Consider the following 20347-nt stretch of genomic DNA (forward strand, 5'->3'; position numbering starts at 1 on the left):
CCAATAAATTCTCCTGTTATCCGTGCATGACAAGGAATGACAAGGAATATTCTAAAGATGCCACTGTCCCTATGCTGCAAATTTAACACAGGATTGGGGAGGCTAGAAAGGAAGAAACATTTTGTGTCAAATGGGAAAGACAGAAGTTCCAAAGATCATATTAAAAATTAAGAAATGGGGAAGCAGATATGGCTCAATTGATAAGAGCATCCACCTACCATATAGGAGGTCCAGGGCTCAAACCCAGGGCCTCCTGCCCCATGTGGTGAGCTGGCCCATGCTCAGGGCTGATGCATGCAAGAAGTGCCATGGCACACAGGGATGGGCCCCACATAGGGATGCCCCACATGCAAGGAGTGCTCCCGGCAGTGAGAGCCATCCTGCACGAAAAGTGCAGCCCATCCAGGAGTGGCACCACAGACATGGAGAGCTGATGCAGCAAGGTGATGCAATAGAAAAAAGACACAGATTCCCAGTGTCATCAAGAATGTAAGCAGACACAGGAGAACACAGAGTGAATGGACACAAGAGAGCAGACAACGGGGCGGGGGGTGGAATAAATAAAAAATAAATCTTTTTTAAAAAATTAAGAAATTATTTTTACTGAGTTGAAGAAATGATAAGTAGTTGAAAAGATGGATCTTCGTTTGAACTTAGAGATAGCAAAAGGGATTAATTCACTATTAATATAGAAATTTAGAGCAACTAATTTAATAACTGTTTTTAAAGATATGAAGTAGACCAATTTTGCTTTTTTTAATTTGATTGTATACATTTTTAAGTGATATAAATTTAAGTTTTATTCAAAGGGGTCTACATTTTTTTCTAAGCCAACAAACACATGTGAACAGAAAGTTCTTACCCTCTTATTTCCAAGAAACAGACCCCTCTTATTTTGACCCTTTCAATACACTGATTACCTAAGAGCATTTATACCTGTGCCTGTGATTAAACTGTGTTTACTAATCAGAGTAAGGTTTCAATAAAAAAATCCCGTTTAACCAAGAAAACAGAAGCTTCCACATTTATTTTTCTTTTCTAAAAGTGGACCTTTCTAATAACTAAAGAAAATTAAGAGAGATGTGATTCTTGGAATTGGTAACCTATTCATAAAACGAAATTACTTTATGAAAAGACAATTTATAAGTATATAGAATTTTGTGTTCCCTAAGAAATCCTGTATTTATATATTTATTCATCAAGGTAACAGACTTGAAAGAGAAGGCATTAATGACCTTGTCCTCATTTTAAACAGATGGAAACAAAGGGCATAAAGAAAAGGAAGCAATTTGCCTAAAATTACATGGAGCAGTACCTGGAAGTAGGGGGAAAGAGGCAGAGAGACAGCTATTACAGATGAAATTATTGTACAAAAAACTGCAAAAATGGGGAAAAAGTTTACTCTTCAACATTTTCTAATGATTCAACTTTGATGTTGGCTGCATTTGAAAGGCATGGGAGCCATACAGATGCTGATGAACTGTATTAAAGTTCTGTTACGTTTCAGCTCATAAAAAGACAATTTCCAAAGCAAACATTTCTCCTCAGCTCACCCATAATATTAATCTATTATGTCTAAATGAAACTCTTTACACCTCCCTTTTCTTGTCAAGCATTTCATTTTCTTTCCAAAACTCTAGCAGACTGTAGAAACTCATAAATTGAAATTAACATAGTATTCCGCTTAATCCTATTGTTTGCAAATCATGTTTAAAATGTAATTTTTACATGACAACAGGCTGCAATATACAATCCTAGAACACATCCTCTACCAGGAGGAAAAACTGCTATGAAGAACATTACTGGGGCAACTGACAAAATTGGAATCTTAATTAAAGGTTAAAATATTGCATCAGTGTTGAATATCTTGATTTGACACTGTACTGTAGCTATTTCACACAACAGAAGTATTAAAGGGTAAAAAGGCATGATATCTGTAATTATCTGTAAAGCACTCTCAGATGGTTCAGAAAATAAGTATATATGAAAAAAATGTAAATATATATTTAGGTAGAGGTAGAGAGAATGATAAACCAAGTGTGGCAAATGTTTAAAGATAAATTCACCAGAGTTAAAATTCTTTGTACAATACAATTTTCTATAAGCTGAAAATTATTTCAAAATTTTAAAAGATTAAGAAATGAACTGTAAATTTCAATTTGTCACAGTGCTTAAAAAAATGCCTTTATCACATGGAAAACAAATTAATTACATACAGGGGGAAAGCGGACTTGGCCCAGGTTAGGGCGTTCGTCTACTACATGGGAGGTCCGCGGTTCAAACCCCGGGCCTCCTTGACCTATGTGGATCTGGCCCCTGCGCAGTGCAAGGAGTGCCGTGCCATACAGGGGTGTCCCCCACGTAGGGGAGCCCCACACGCAAGGAGTGCGCCCTGTAAGGAGAGCCGCCCAGAGCAAAAGAAAGTGCAGCCTGCCCAGGAATGGCGCCACCCACACAGAAAGCTGACACAACAAAATGACGCAACAAAAAGAAATACATATTCCCATGCCGCTGACAACAACAGAAGCGGACAAAAGAAGACGACTCAGCAAATAGACACAGAGAAGAGACAAGGGGGGGGGGGGAGAGAAGTAAATAAATAAATCTTTCAAAAAAATTAATTACATACAAACACACACACTCGTATACAAGCTAGGAAGATTTCTACTCAGCCTTTCATTTTTACAATAGTAGACTTAATAGTAAAAATCATTTACCAGTTTTTTCCTATCATTGTACCAAGTTGGGCAGAAACAGCTTGTTTTCTGGAAATAAAATCATTTTTCTAATCCAGTAATTATAACCACCTGTGGTCAATAAGTATTTTTCTTGGGATTAGAAAGTGCAAGTTGAAAATGCATTAGTGATTATATAACTACACCCAAAACTACTCTTTTTATTTTTTATCAATTTAACAAATTTCCAAAATGGTCAATGTCATCGTTTTCCAAACTCTATTTAGGCCTTAACTTTACAAGACAAATCTGTGCAATACTGGTCACTTTAAACTTCTCATAAAGTTCAATGAAAATACAAAACACAAAATTATTTGAGCTTACTATATGACTCAAGTGGACAATCGTGAACATATATTACATTTACTCTTAAATATAATCTATTGCAGCAAATATAGTTCTATTCTTCTCAAAAGTGTCCTGGCAGATATATGTATATTATCCAAAGAAGAAAAGGGACAGAATCATCTCTCACCTCGTCTCCAAATAAAGAGCTTACATTGCACATAAAAAGTTAAGTTTCTGAATTATTAGTGTTCTTCTGAGGAGTAGGTGGATGGATAACTGCTATAAATCAGTTCCTTTTGTATCTATATCAACCACTTCTCCAAAACCATTGACAGCTCATAGTAAACATTGTATGTTAAGAACAATCTAAAATGACTTCATACAAATACACAACACTTCCTTTAACCAGTATCCTTTTCTCAATGTAGGGATTCTCATAAATGTTTATTGATACTCTGAAATTTACAACTTCAAGTGCCAAACCTTTAAAAATCCAAAATTGAGATGGAAACTCTAGTTCTAATGTGTATTACTTCATTACTTGCTCTTAAAAGATTAGTCTTAATCCCTGATAGTATTTGAATTATGACTATATTACTTCACCCTGCAATAACACAAAATCTACTAGACTGGTAAGGCAGCCTACCTCTATGTTGAGTAGGCCCATAATGCAAGATTTTTTGGTTTCCTTTTTTGACTGAATTAATTTTCTGCTTAGTCCATATCACGAACAGTCCCCTCATCCTCTCCTAATTCAGTGGGGATCCAATCCACCACAGATAAAAAATAAAAATAAAAATAAAAAAGAAGAGAAGGGGAGGGGAGGGGCGGGGAGGGGAAGGGAAAGAGGAAAGAGGAAAAAGAGGAAAGAGGAAAGGAAAGGAAAAGATTGCCTCGACACTAGAGATAGAAGTTGTAGCCCTGGCTCTAAGTGTGTGCAACTTTTAAGTTCAGAGTTTCTTTGAACACTTGTTTCCTATCTTACAGGAACAAAAGATATCCTACACACATCAAGTATTTTTATTAACACCGAATGAGAAACTGGATTTGAAAGATCTTGATTAAAAAAAAAAAAATACTAAAAACAAGTATCAATTGTTTTTGTTATTAATAAAGCTCATGAGTTTTATGACACTACTAGAAACTCTCCTTTCAGGTCTGGAGCTATACTCCAGGAGGACAGCTAGCTGTGTTCTTGAGAGTCAGATAAATTACCTCTAAATAAGTAAAATAGGATTTAAAATAAGTGCATACATTGGGCTAAGGGAACTGTGAAAGGCTTAATGTTTCATTTCTAAGCAGAAAAATATACATAAGTAGGTTTTATGCTCTCCAATAAAATTGGCCCCATGACAATGATTGGTATGTTTGTTTTATTTTAAGATTTATTTATTTATTTATTTCTCTCCCCTTCCCCCCACCACCTCAGTTGTCTGTTCTGTGTCTATTTGCTGTGTTGTCTTTGTCCGCTTCTGTTGTTGTCAGCAGCACGGGAATCTGTGTTCTTTTGGTTACATCATCTTGTGTCAGCTCTCCGTGTGGGCAGTGCCATTTTGAGGCAGGCTGCACTTTATTTCACGCTGGGCGGCTCTTCTTACGGGTGCACTCCTTGCGTGTGGGGCTCTTCTACACAGGGGACACTCTTGTGTGGCGCGGAACTCCTTACGCGCATCAGCACTGCGCATGGGCCAGCTCCACACCGGTCAAGGAGGCCCAGGGTTTGAACTGCAGACCTCCCATATGGTAGACAGACGCCCTAACCACTGGGCCAAGTCCGCCGCCTGGCATGTTTTCTTATCAAGAGAATATTAAACACAAAGCTGGAATTAAATTTGCAGTCAGTGTTTAGAATAGGCAGGAGATATTTAGACCCACAGCTAAGTGTGCACTTTTTTTTTCCCAAGGTGCAGGGGTCAGGGAATGAGCCCAGGATCTCATATTTGGGAAGCCAGTGCTCAACCACTGAGCCACATTGAATCCCCTGAACTGGTTTTCTCATTTGTTTGCTTGTTGTTTTATCTCTGTTTTTAGGATATACCCAGGGCCTCCCAAGTGGGAAGCAGGCGCCCAACTGCTGGAGCCACACCCACTCCCTAAGTTTGGACTTTTATGGAGGGAAGGTAACCTAGAAAGCTCCTTTAAACTTTTAATTTAATCACAAAATTTCTATGACAATGAAGCTATCTGATAAGTTTACTACAAGTAACCATAAATTATTGGTGCTGATCTTTTTTTTTTTTTTTTTTTTTGAGAATAGCTTGGTGCTGTCTGAGTAAATTATATTCTGCCTGGGGCTATGTAGCTTACCTCGAATTATTTCAGAATCATCTAAAATGACTCATTTTTCTATTAAAATGATGAATGGGCTAAATGAGGTGTATAATAAATACTGCAGGTCTGTAAACAGATTCCTGCTCTCTAGAGAATGGAGGCCTTACTTCATTTGATAATTCTGTCCCTTGGTATTTTCAGGAGAAGTCATCCTTAAAATATAGTTAGCAGAGAAAAATAAAGAAAGTCATATTGGAACAAAATGGTGAATGTCTTTATGGTTAAGAGAATAGCCCCAGGGTCCATGAAAATAGCCCCCATGCAGGGCACAGCTCAGAACATAAAAAAAACAAACACAGAGCATAACTCAGTCCCATTTAGGAATCACATCTAAACAATAAGAGCAGGGACACATAAACAAAATAGTTGTTTGAGAATGTTCAACATTGGGAAGAATTTAATGTCCAATGAACAAAAATGAAACATATCTCATTGCACATGATAGGTCACGTAAGTAAATATTACTGCTCTTCAATTTACTACTGAATGCACTAAACCACAGGTCTACATACAATAAATGGAAAGTGATCCTCCAAGGCTACAGCAGAACCGACAGTTGTGAGACTTGCCATGATGGCAAACTGCAAAGATTACTGTTAAACAAAAAGGAGCTCATCGCCTTACCATCGCATTCATACAATAATGTGCAAAACAAATTTGGGATTTGTACAGATTGAGACTTGATTAGGCTAATGTTAAACTTTTAAGTTTTTACAGGTTAGCGCAAACACTGAGGGCCATATTTCTTACCCTCTTCAGTAGGAAATGAGATTGGGATGTCATGTCAATAAAATTCCAAAGCCTTAATGACAGTTAATTTTAGTCCAGGCAGTGAAGCAAATATATTAACAATAAATGCCAGGTCATTATAAAGAGATGGGAATTACAACCAGCCCTTTGCATCTTAGTTATCTATGGATTTTTACTCAGTGCTCTCCATACCTCACCCTGACTCCCATAATGACCCAAGTGATGGAAATGTCAATAAGATTTGCCCAAGCACTTGAATTTTTTTCAAGTATGAGAACACATTCTAAGCAAAGTGTTCCTCATAGTTGTCTCTAAATATGACTAATTGTTCCTAAGTACATCAATAGCAATATACTCAACTGTGCTGTTTTCTTCTCTAATCACTTTGTCAATGAATTCACACAGTCAGAGACAGATCCTTAGAGAAAGACAACACAAATGAATTGCAGTCACCTTTACAATGTGACTCCCCAGTCTTGAGAGTGTGATTTAATTTCCACTACCAGAAGAATGCTCAGCTTCTCTAGCCTCCAGGACCCTCAATATCTAGTCAGTATGTTATCAAGCTTCTTTAAGGTTATTTGGTAATGTTAAGGTCTTAGTGTTTCTGAATGAGGAGGTAGTTCAACAATGTACATTTGAGAATGATATTCTTCTAGGTAAGTTCCAGTATACAGGCAATGTTCAATCTGTAACAGCAGTCATATTCACTCTTTGGGCTCCTAATATGAAGTCAAGGCTGCAAATTGAGACAAAACACATTTCTACTTTTCCACTGCAGTAGGAAACAAACATACCTGAAGCTGCCCTGTCACTCCATGGTATATTTGATTAACAATCTCTTCATAGGGCTGTGTACATTCCAACTGACAATAATAATGCTGTTAAAACACATGGTAACAAAGAACATAAAGGGAGAAAATGGGATATGAATGCTTTGTCCTGAAAACTATAATGGCCTGCTGAATCCAAATGTTCAGGAGGAAAAATTAGGCAGATCCCTTCTGTTTTCACCTGTCCTGAGGGATATGGCCCTCTGAATTTCCCGGTAAGCCTATTAACTAGGCACAAGTTTAGAAAAAATGGAACTTGCAGATGGATCCCAGATTCCATTCTCACTAAAAACACTGATGAAAATATCTTACACTTAAGTGGCTCAAGTCCCTCCAACAGAAAACAAACTCTAGATTTCGACAGTACTCAAAAGAAAAACCTCAAAATGATTAACTTCGAAGCAAACTGATAACCCATGCATATAGAGAAAAAAAAAAACAAAACAGAGCTTAAGTGTCTATGGCAAGAAACCCATGCGTATGTACGCATATACCAAAGGGCTTTAATATAGGTAATAATCAAAGCACTAAACCACACACACAACATACAACAGCAACAATTTTTGAAAATTATTAAGCACCCAGTAAAGCAATACAGGACAACAGGTGTTACACTGCAACTTCAATCACCCGTTTAATTTTAATGATATTAATACTAATAATCCCAAGTGATTACTCTTACTGTTCTTTTACAAAGAACTTCTATGTATGAACCATGTTAAGCATTTCAAAATTACAACTGCAATTGAGTCTTTTGCCTGTGGGCAGAACCTCACGTATTTTGGGCAATAGTGGTGTTCTTACCTCCCTTAATTTTGTCATTTTCCTCTACGTTCCAAATTCAAAACCTTTTTCTCTTTTACCATGAAATTTCAACTGTCACCGTTTTAAACACAACAAAACTCAGAACTGAAGAGCACACAGCACAAAATTAATTCTTCTTGATTGCTTCACTGGGTGCATTTCAGACAGAAAGGAAACAGGAGATAAAAAGTGACATTTTGGTGAAAAACAGTCAAATTTGCAAAAATTAAATTTTAAACACTCACCCACCTGGCTTTTTTAGTGTTATTTTCTAAACAGTATAAGGTTTCACAAATCCAAAAATTACAAGCAGCAAAGAAAAAGTATTCAAGGCAAAAACGACTTTCGCCATAAACCTCACGCTTGATTGTAGACTTTAAAGTAAAGCAACCAGATCTAATACATCTTTGCACCCTCAGCAACTAACAGTACCTAGCCACAGAAGCTGTTTAAAATATTTGTGATGGAGGGGAATGAGGAAGGAGGCCAAATATCTAGTGATTCAACTAAAGGTCTGGTCAAGAGATGAATAAAACAATTAGTACAGTATCTGAGGTCAGGACTTTTGCCAATTTTACAAGAAAGAAGTAAACGCAGGGCTTTTTTTTAACTGGTTGCTGTTGTTTTCTACTTAAAATGATATAGAAAAAAATTATATATAATAGCTCATACTAGAAACCTTGGGTTATTCTTAACTCTTCTCTCAACTCTCCAAGACTAAAAACCTAATAACTGTATCTCCTAAGTATTTCTTACATCTCCCTTTCTCATCATTCTTCCTACCACTGACCTAATTCAGATACAACCTATTCTCACTTGGATTTCTACAAAACTTTGTAACTGTTTTGTTTCCAGTCATTTCCTATCCAGCTCTCTCCTTCACACTTCAGTAGAGTGAACCATCAAAACAGTCATCTAATTATTTCATTTCCCTCATTAAAACCCTTCGGTGTATAAAGTCCATTGTTCTTTACATGGCACATATGGTCCTCCATCTTGGCCCTCCCAACTTCCTTGGTCTCATCTATCAATACTCCTTGCCTCGTACTTTCCACTTAGCAACTACTTGTAGTTTCTCACTACCTCCATACCTCTCCATGCCTTTGCCTACAAAATCCTAGCCTGTACGATCCCTACTCCTCAACCTTCATGGCTAATTCCTACTCATACTTAAAGAAAGTTTCAACTCAGGTATAACTTCGCCTAGGAAATCTTTTCTATTCTACCCTTCTTCCTCTCTTCCACTTCCAGAGCTTGGGTAGATTCAGTTAGTCATTTATTCAATCTATCAATAAGTATTTATTGATTGCTTACTATTTCCTACACAGTAGCATTTATTAGGCATTCAAATGTGTGTGGAACAAATGAATGTAGATATAGTAGTAAGTTAATAAGACAAAGTCCTTGCTTCCATAAGAAGTCTCAAGTGAATTAAGTGTTATGGCCTTATTACCAATGTAACACTTTAAAAACATTGTTTAACATAACTGTCTCTCACATCACACCGTGAATTCCTTAAGGACAGGATTTTCTCTTTTCCTTTTACATATATCCTTAGTAACTAGCACAGCACCATTCAAACCATAACACTTGATAAAATATCTGTCCAAAGAGTGAAGGAAACTCACATTTAGATTTACAAGGTCCAGAAAGTTTAAGCAAATATCTCAAAATATTGAGCTTTTAAAAATTAAGTAAAAAGAGAAAAGACTAGATATTTCTGTAGTGATTATGAGAAATGACTAATGTTACACTAGCATAATCTAACAAAAGAGAATAAAAAAGAAATCAGATATAAATTGCAAAGTCAAAAAACATTTGACACAGCAAGTATTAGATTTATATGTATGAAATCGTAAAGATACACAAAATGTCAAGTCGCATTAATTTTACAGCTTTCTTAATGCTGTTCCTTTTAATTAGTCTTCATTCTCTAGAAGGAGCTCCTGTTCCTAAGAAGCATAACTTTAACGTGAGTAACATTTAACATTTTTGTGCTGGTGTCAATGAACTCCATCCTTCAAAACCTCTGGCCAAGATCAACTAATTAAAGTCCTAGCACTAATTAAGTAAAAGGTAGAGGGATGGCTGATGATGCTCTTCTAGAATCTAGAGCAGAACTGACAGCTTCTTCAGCTAAAGCAATTCTTACAAAGGGAAAGCTCTGATCTGATCCTATTTCAAAACTTCAACAATGGGCCACCAGGACTTTACCCTTCAAAAACCTTCAATAAAGCTAGCTGTTACAACTGTGGGAAGTAAAGTCAGGACTCACATCTAAGCACGCAGGGATCTAAATGTCACCTAGTCAGTGGGTGGAGGAAGATGGGGGGGTATTTCACTGTATCAACACACATCAGGGTAGTTTTTTTTTGCTTTTTTGTGTGTGTTTTTTTGCCCCAGTTCTCCTGAAATACAGCTTTCCAATTATATCAAATGTGTGAACCACAACCTTTCCTTTGTTGCTGGCTGCAACATTCAGGTTCTAAATAAAGAGGAACAAATCAATTTCTGACCATCATTCAAAGTAAAGAGTCCCACATAATTAGGGTTACAAATGGCAGCAAGAGCAACCCAGCACTCACAGCAGAAAAATGCTAATATTCCTGGAGTATCTCTCACTTGATTCATGGCCTCTGAAGATGCCCACTCTCCAGCTGGGGATCAAAGAACTAAAACACAATATTAGGCTCAGTCACTTTCCACACCACACGATACTGTTTTTAGAGGATGGTGGATGCAGAATCTGGAAAACTAAAACACTGCATGGAATACATACATAGGAGGGGAAAAAATTCTCAGGAAAAGAAGTGAATTATATGTGACTGAACTACAATAATGTTTTTTTGCTTAGTAATTTTTATATATTCTTAAATTTCAGTAATATCGTTTATTTTAATAATTAGAAGAAATTCAATGGAATAAATGCAACCACTAAAAAGTGATTCATAAAAATATTTTTTTTTTGGTATATAAAGACTTACAATAAAGGTGTTTTTTTTAATATGGAGGCTATTATAAGAGTTATACAAAGGTGTATATACTTTTACTTATGTTTGGAGAGATACATTAGCACACATAAATATAAATATTTTAAACAGACTTAATAGATCATGAAAAAGGATAGAAAAACATTAAACCAGAATGCTAACAGTAATTATGTCTATACTCTGAATGATATTAATATTTTTTGTATTTATTTTCTCATGTTTAACCAATGAATAAAATGCCTTCTATAACAACAAATAATTTTTTAAAAACAGGGAAATGTGGTAAATAAGTTGGGAGTCATCAGGTACCTAAACTGCTGTAGGTAGCTATGTTGCTGTGGCCATGGTACCACCATTCAAATGTCTGAGAGTGATGGAGCTAAGAAGGGATCCTCTGTATCAGCTAAAATCCTATCTAAATTCTACTCTTATCTCCTAAATGCTTTGAAGGCTCTATTTGGCCAATATTATGTTAGATGCTGAAATTCAGGAGTTGTGAATAGTATAATTTGCCATCTACCAGACTACTTCAGAATAAATAAAGAAGAAATCTACAAAACAGAATATATGATGGCAGTTTCCTATGCTTAACCTACTAAACAATCAAACAAAAAGGTGGGTAATAGACAATATTTATTAGGCACAAAGGAAAAAAATGGGCTAAAGACCTGTTTTCTAATCAAACCACATTACATAATATTTAAGTTATTTTTGGATATGAAATGTCTATACTTTCACATTTTTTGTGAACTCTTCTCTTTTAATACTGTGTCATGAATGTATAGTTAGCTTTTTGCTTTGTGTTGTTTTTTTAAACTTCCAATTTTGCTTATCTTCATGAACAAAGAGGCTATAATGATATATTCAGATTTAGGGGATGATAGGTAGATAAAAGAATGCTTCAAGAATAAGAGGCAATAAGTAATTGCTGGACCACTAAGGAAAAAGTCAGCCAAAGATTCTACAGCCCACTAGAAACTACTAATCTTGCTCCCTGACCTTTCTCAAACATGAGCACTGTTAACCCTCTCCTCTCCATCCCTAGCCATCAATGTGAGACACAGTAATATTTATTACTCCTTCAACCCACCCCTGACATTTTTTTCTAACTTCAAAATATTCTTCAGCTTAGAACAGCAGGTATAATAATCTACTGTAATTACTCAATTTATTCTGAAATCATTCGCCTTTCACAATATCTGACTTTCCTTTCATCTCCCTTATTTCCACAGTTCCACTCAGCATGTTGTTCTCTTAGTCTATCACCTCCATTCTAGCTTCACTGTCTACCTATTCAGCCTGGATCCCGGATTAGTCACTGAAGAAATGGATTCATTACATGTTCGGTTCCTATTATTTTCTCTATTTGCATCTGGTCATAGGTTGGCCTCTCAAAAAAAAAGACCAAGTTATAAAGAACAAGAGAGCACAGAAACTGACACTTTGTTAATGATTCCCAATTGCCTACTAAACTAGGGACATCCCCCTCACTCTTACTTTCAAAGTTCTCTACTATATGGTCCCATTGTTCTCTCCAGGGAGTACTCAACTATGCTCCAATGAGCACTAATGGTTCTAAGAAGTTATATCTGGGTTCTAGGAAGGCTGAAATGGAAACAGAGCAGTCAGGACCCCATGCTTCAACCAGAGCAGCTCTACTTTTACCTAACAATGGGAAGTCATTAATAAGATGGAATATTTCTGAGTAATAAATAACTGCATTTCAGAAGAAAGGTGATATAGGAAAATATTCATGCTAAACACTATATATAGCATTATACCAATTCTTAAATATGTCATAGGCTTTAAAAAAAAAAATCCAGAGGGAAACATTCCAGTATAAACTGTGGTTACATCGGAGTGACAGAATTATGGTGCCATTATATTTTCTTCTATTAATAATCATTTTTAACAACAACAAAAGAAAAACCACATTTTTATATAACCTTTCCTTTCAAAATATTTTATTTTTAAAATTTTATTATTTCTTTTCTTAAAAAAAGATTATTCCCCAAGACCTATGTGCTTCTTTTTCCTCTTTCTGAAGCCCAGAAAGGGACTGATTAAACATTATTCACCTTTGCTGGAATCCTCCTCAACTAACACTGGTAGATGCAAGCAGCAGGAGCAACAAGGCTAGGCTACTGGCCCCAGAGATTTCAAGTACAATGAAACCAAAACACACGGGGGGGAAAAAGCAAATATCCCTTCAGACAATATAAAGGCACATGATTGTTGTGGTCATCTTGACTTAAATACTTCTGAGGTTACCCTGCCTTTACAGTCTTGTTGATTAATTTTAACAAACTGTCCGTTACTTACAAAGAAACAAAATCAAGAAGCAAAGAGAGCATGAATGTTATCAACACTAAAAGTTGGCAAAGAGTATTTAGCTGATCCGAAACATCAGGGATTTCCTTGCATGCAAAACATCTCTACTAAATCTTACATACTCACCAGATGCTTTGCCTTAGAGCGTTCCTCCTCACTTGATATTCTCTCTCGTAGAATAGCTCTGGTTAACTGCTCACTGGCAGCAGCCCTCTCTTGGTCCAGTTCTTTGCTTTGCTTCAGTCTGAAAAGATAAGCAAAGTTCAACTCATAAGAAGACTTTTTTATTAGTTGACATTATTTTAAAGAAGGAAAAAAAAATTTTTTAATAGTTAAATATAGAGGGAAGTGGACATGGCTCAACAGATAAGAGTGTCCATCTACCATATTGAGGGTCCAGGGTTTGAACCCCAGGGCCTCCTGACCCATGTGGTAAGCTGGCCCATGCACAGTGCTGCCTCGCGCAACAAGTGTAATGCCACGCAGGGGCACCTCCACACACAAGGCATGCGCCCCACAAAGAGAGCCGTATGGCACGAAAAAAGAGTAGCCTGCCCAGGAGTGGTGCCGCACAGAGAGCCACAAGATGACGCAACAAAAAAAGAGACACCATTTCCCAGTGCCACCAGATAATGCAAGTGGACACAGAAGAACACACAGCGAATGGACACAGAGAGCAGATAATGGGGGTGGAATGGGAAGATATAAATAAAACAAATCTTAAAAAAAAAAAAAAAGAAATATACAACCATAGCATTAAACAGCTGAAATCACGTTGGCCACACATTTAAAATAATAAACAGGTATACATTCTAGTAAATCCCCATGCAGGCTCTACTGAACATTGAAAAGAAAAGAATTCAAATCAAGAAGCTTATCGAGAAGCAGACTTGGCCCAGTGGTTAGGGTGTCCGTCTACCACATGGGAGGTCCACAGTTCAAACCCCAGGCCTCCTTGACCCATGTGGAGCTGGTCCATGCGCAGTGCTGATGCGCGCAAAGAGTGCCATGCCTCACAGGGGTATCCCCTGCGTAGGGGAGCCCCACGCACAAGGAGTACGCCCCGTAAGGAGAGCCGCCCAGTATGAAAGAAAGTGCGGCCTGCCTAAGAATGGCACCACCCACACGGAGAGCTGACACAAGATGACGCAACAAAAAGAAACACAGATTTCCGTGCTACTGACAACAACAGAAGCGGACAAAGACGAAGACACAGCAAATAAACACAAAGAATAGACAACTAGGGTGGAGGGGAAGGGGAGAGAAATAAATAAATAAATATTTTTTAAAAAAAGTTTATCAATTTGACTATCAAACATATCTAAAGTTATTCTCTTGCGCAAGTAAAATCTGCCACCTAAACATTCCACCCCTGGTACTGCCATCTCTGGAGATATAAATAGTAAATCCATTTAACAACCCATCCATATGACAAATATTTGAAGACAACCATCATCTTCTTTTCTAAATTAACTCAACAAAAATATTTACAAACCACATAGAGGCACTGTGCTAGGCACTGAAGACAATGATGAGCAACACAGACCCATCTCGTCTCATTACAGCAAGGAAGGCAGAACTAATAACACGAGTAGGTTTGTCTTTCCTCCCAATGAATCACCACCATTTTCAACAATCTTCATATGGGAAAATGGACAGACCTTTTAACAGCATGGCTCCTCACTTCTGGAATGACTCTAATTTGTCCCTTAGCCTCAAACTAAATATAACACTCCCCACATGGTCTAACAGAACAGACAGCCAAACTTTACCTATCTGGATGTGCCCACAATACTAATTCTATTAATGAAGCATAAGATTCCATTAGGTTTATCAGTAGCCTCATCAGGCAATTAGATCATATTGAGTTACAATAGGCTAAAACCCTTCACTGAGCATGATAAAGATAAATTACTTTGGCACCAATTTTCACCACAGAGCCTGGCATATAATGGTCATTCAGAAATCCTTGAATGAGAGTACATTTCAGTCTAATCTTGTGAACAAAGATTTTCTGATTGCCTTTTCTTAGAGAGAATGACCACTCTATATTATCCTATCCCCAAAGGTATCCTACGCTTTAAAAAGAAAAGGTGAAATTGATATGTTGATATGAATGAAATCTACTTTATATGTGTAAATGATGACCACCAAATCCAATTCAGTACTAAGCTATTAAATTTTAGTTTTAAAAGATTTTTGAAAAGAAAATAAAACTTTTGGTTACTATTTTTAAAGTGCTACATCATTCTGATACTCTGGACTTCTCAGAAATCAATAGCAATATGCAAAATCACCTTGTAAAATATATTCTCAAGTTACAATGCTTCTCCCCTAAAGAAAAATACTAGAATCAAATTAAAACCTGCGCTTTGAAATTCTCTAATGTAAAGGCAAGCTACCAGACATTTTTCATTAAGCAATAAATACAAATATGCTCATATAAGTCATTCTCTATTTCACAAGGATCATACAATAAATTCAGCAGTATCAAAGACATCAATGCATCAACCCTACCAGACAGGTACAACTGTAAAGGAACAGCAATAGTAAGAAGCCATGTAACATCTCAAGATTTAGTCATTCTAAAAATAAGATTCACAAACCAGCAGCACCAACAGCAGCAGCAGCAGCATCTAGGAACTTATTAGAAATACAGATTCTTAGCCACCTCACCATACAAACTAAATCAGAAACTTGTGGTGGGCCGAGCAAACTGCCTTAATAAGCTCTCCAGGTGATTCTGATACATGCTAGAGTTTGACAGCCACTGCAGTCGACTACCAAAATATATCATTACCCAAACAAATTCTGGAAATATACAAAAGGACGATAACATCAAAAATAAAATGGACCATATCAGGTAATTATGCTGATAACTAATGAGGTAAATGTATCAAATTACCAAACTGTGCATTTAAACCATGTTTACAAGTAAAAGATATTACCTATCTTATAAGTGAGGTGCAAACAAAACTAAAATAATAAAAACTGTTATTTATTGAGCAATTCCTATGCAACAAGCACTCTGCATAAACATATAAAACTTTTATTACAATTTCATTATTAGTTCATGATCATAAAATGAATTCTTGACAGCTAGATTATCTCATATCTACTACATCTGGCATATCAAATATAAAGTATCATATATGTTAGCAATTACATCTTTTCTAATTGAGTTTACTTGTATATGGTAGAACTTTTAATTACAAATGGAGTTATAAATGGCTCGACTGTAAGAAATATAGGATTATAAAGTTTTGACAAGTTAATGAAAAGAAAGCAAAAACTTTTTGAGTGCAAACAGCTTGCAATACTTCGTACAGATACACAAGACTCCCGGGTCCAAATCAAGGATCTGCCACTTACTGGTTAAGTGTCTTTATTTAACATCCTTGGGTTCTGTTATTCTCACGGGTAAAAATGGATTGGTGTAATACTTACATTACCAGGTTCTACATACACAAAGCACTTAAGCACAATGCCAGTAACATAATACGTACTCAACAAATGTAAGGTAGGCAGTAGTAAGAATAATAATATGCATTATGGGTTCAAGAATAGTGAGAAAGCAGTGTTTCTAAAAAGGAGAAGAAAATCTCCAAATTCACTAAATACACCATGACCACACACAGTTTTATCATCTCTATTTTCTTATCTGATTTTTCACCAGTACAAAGTTTTGCTTTATTTTTATTTTCTTCAAGGACTTCTAAAATCAAGGAATTGTATCCTTTCTCTCATGCTCCTTTATTTCTTTTCCAACTTGCCTGATCCAAAAGAGCAGGGACCTGGTCTGTTTTTGTTCCCTGGTACTTATTACAGTGCCCATCACAGAATAAGTGCTTAAGAAATGCTGGTTTAATGCATGCATGCATGAATGAATGGCATATTTCCAACTAGAGACAAAAAAGGATGAAAATAAATGGAAAACATGCTGCAGAATATGGAAGACTGAGGGATATAAGAAACAATGAGAGAGACAGTCTGGGACTTTCAAGGACCTGGCCACTGTGTTATACATGGCATATGTGGAATATAATCCCAGACTACACTAAATAATCTGAACAAGAAGGGTGTTCTATATTCCACAACATTTCCAAGCCTCTTGAACATCAACACTTAATTGTGCTTGACTCTTGCATGCAACGAAACTGGGAATGGCACAAATGACACCATTTTCCTACAAATATTTTCACTTACCCTTATAAATAGAACTGTACAAATTCTCCAATGGTTTATATTTTTTAAATGTCTGAAAATTAAAAGAATGGTCTGTGCAATGACTGTTTATGAAACAGAATTATGAGTCTTCAGGGAGTCTGGCAATAAAATCAAGAACAAATTCTCATTACCTATCACCAACTAAGCTATAGAATCTGATGAATCTCAGTTTTCTCAGCTCTTAAATGTAAAGGTCCTTTACAGCTAAAAGTTCAATAAACACCACATATTAAATATGCTATTCCTATTCCATAAAAATTGTTGAAAAGGTAGAGGGTTAGGGGACATATAAAATAAAGAGGTATTATTCTTGAAAGTTCATTGTTTTCACTCAATGGCACTTAAATTTCTATTCTCATCCTCAGAGCTTCCTTCTACTAATGCCCTTTAACTGGAAATCCAAACTTGATAAAAACTATATACTAAATCAGAGTGAAATGGATTCACAAATTCATTCAATGCGTAAATACCAGGTGCCAGACACTGTTTTGATTACTGAGAATAAAGTGGTGAGCAAAAGACAGTTTTTGCCCTCAGTTTTTGTCCTCACGAAGCTTAATTATAAACTGTGATAAATGCATTTTTTTAAAAAATTGAGGTTGCTATCAAAGCGTATGGGTGAGGGCTGATATTTTAAATTATATCTAAAGGATAATAGTTGGGCAACATCGGGAAGGAAAAAATGTTTTGGTCAGAACATTCGTCAAGTTCAGAGGTTCTGAGAAGTTCTAGAAGACTTTCTTGGGAAACGGACTTTGGCCCAGTGGTTAGGGCGTCTGTCTACCACATGGGAGGTCCGCGGTTCAAACCCCGGGCCTCCTCGACCCGTGTGGAGCTGGCCATGCGCAGTGCTGATGCGCGCAAGGAGTGCCGTGCCACGCAAGGGTGTCCCCCGCGTGGGGGAGCCCCCACGCGCAAGGAGTGCGCCCGTGAGGAAAGCCGCCCAGCGTGAAAAGAAAGTGCAGCCTGCCCAGGAATGGCGCCGCCCACACTTCCTGTGCCGCTGACAACAGAAGCGGACAAAGAAACAAGACGCAACAAATAGACACCAAGAACAGACAACCAGGGGAGGGGGGGAAATTAAATAAAAAAATAAATAAATCTTAAAAAAAAAAAAAAAAAAGACTTTCTTTAGTGAGGGTTCTCAAACCACTGTTTCAGATACCAAAGGCTTGCATATCCAGGGCCTCCAAGGAAGTTCTCTTTAAACACACACACATACACACACACAATGCACAATTTTCAATAAAAAAATTAGTACATGGTCTTGGAAGGGATCCTGAGTGTAAATTTGCCACTTTAAACAGTTTTGCTTTCTCTCATATTACTTTGGAGAAGAGAGTTTCAGATGAAAGGTGTATTAATTGAGATCTGATTTTTGTCTAGTACCTTCAGAATTAAAAGTGACAGTTCATAAACTTCACATTTGTACCAGTATTCATTTTCCCAACCCTCCCTTCCCAAAAAATACTTTCTTGTAATAAGTATCCTCTTTCACTGATTCATGTAAATCATTTAACAAAGTACAACCACTTCACAAAGAAAATCTACTTATATTTTCAGAAATTCACAAGTCTTTCAGAAGGCTTCCTCTTTTGTTCTCTCAGTTATATATTCCATCAAGGTATCTATTCCAGGGCCATTTATGACAGGTAGAGGGCAGTCTGGTCAACCAAACCTTATTCTCGGACAAATGAGATGATCTTGCTTTCTGAGCTTCTCTGAATGCTACTGCCCCAGTGATGGAGCTTTAAAATAAGAAGCCAGGTTGTTTTGTAAACACTCTACAAGGGAAAGCAAAGGTAAGCTCTAATTGACAGTGGAAGGCAACACTTTCTACTGATGGTCCCTGTGAGGTGAAAAGAAAGCATGAGTTTAAAAAATGTCTTTCATTACTAGCTTGGGTTTCCAAAGATTTAAGAATTATCTCAAAACAAAACTAAGCATACCAAGTATCTTAGAGAATATATTCCTTTTTTTTATTTATTGGCATTTCCCATTTATTATTTCAGAGCTCCTGGTCTAATATTATTCTACATTAAGCCCCTGATTTAAGTTTCATTTAAATTTCCTCCTTTTAAATACGTATCTCTCCTCATTTAAATTCTCTAGAGTTTTAAGCAGAGAAGTAGGAGTTTAGTGTAAACTTTTCTTATTTGCATTAAGTAATTGGATAGCTTGCCTAAGCTTAATGAAACAAATACCAGTCTGTTCTGCCCTTATAAATCAAGCCCTAGCAACTTAGCTCTCATTCCTCAGCATATTCTCAATCAGGTAAGAGACTTAAGATAGATAAGCAAAATGAATTTCTAAAAACCAGCCAAATCTCCTATGATGCGTATTATTACAACGTGTCCTTTTAAGTGGGAAAAAAATTTATAAACTACTCATATACATTCAGCTCTCATAGACATTTAGTATATAAAATCTAGTTCTGTATATTTCAGTCGCTGTGTAAAAGCCAGCCAATACAATGTGATTCAAAAAAAACCTAAAGGTTTTAAGCAAAAAGGGCATTTTAAAAATAACTGTAGCTAAGCAATTTTTATGTATACAACTTTATTATTCTCCATGAGGGAAGCATTACTATCTCCATTTTTTGTTGGAGAAGCAAACCCAAACAACCTGATCTGATTTCCAAAACCATGTTCTTACATCTCATAAAGAGTAAGCCCTACCTATGGAAATTTGTTACCATCACATTAATCACATTTATGGTCATATAAGGACAGTTTTTAAATCCTGTCTTATTCATAACTATTTTAAAATAAGCTTGTTTAATTTGCTCTCACTGTCTCAAGTTAGAATTTGCAAGAGTCTAAATTATTACCAGTGTTTTCCAACATGGTTTGGCCCTAAAATGTTTCTGTGAACTCAGGTATTACTCATTTGGCCATTAACAAATACTCAGGTTTATCTTCATAAAATTTGACATATAAGTAATTCTATACAATTCTGGCTTAGAAAATTACTTTATAATTTAATATATAAGGTCATTAGACTACTGAAGGGAAAGCTGATAAGAACCTCTGATAATGGGTGAAAATAAATGGGAAAC

General features: G+C 36.5%; 1 protein-coding gene across 2 annotated transcripts in view; it reads right to left on the minus strand.

Moving 5' to 3' along the window:
• The window catches only part of CHCHD3 (coiled-coil-helix-coiled-coil-helix domain containing 3), a 301175-nt gene that overhangs the window by 184512 nt on the left and 96316 nt on the right, over positions 1 to 20347 (minus strand). For both annotated transcript variants that reach the window (XM_058297371.2, XM_058297372.2), the window contains exon 4: positions 13189 to 13306. In XM_058297371.2, coding sequence (XP_058153354.1) covers positions 13189 to 13306 — 118 coding nt within the window. The remainder of the gene's footprint in view (positions 1 to 13188; positions 13307 to 20347) is intronic.

Source organism: Dasypus novemcinctus, chromosome 5 (genome assembly GCF_030445035.2).
Source record: "Dasypus novemcinctus isolate mDasNov1 chromosome 5, mDasNov1.1.hap2, whole genome shotgun sequence".
In the NCBI taxonomy this organism is placed as follows: Eukaryota; Metazoa; Chordata; class Mammalia; order Cingulata; family Dasypodidae; genus Dasypus; species Dasypus novemcinctus.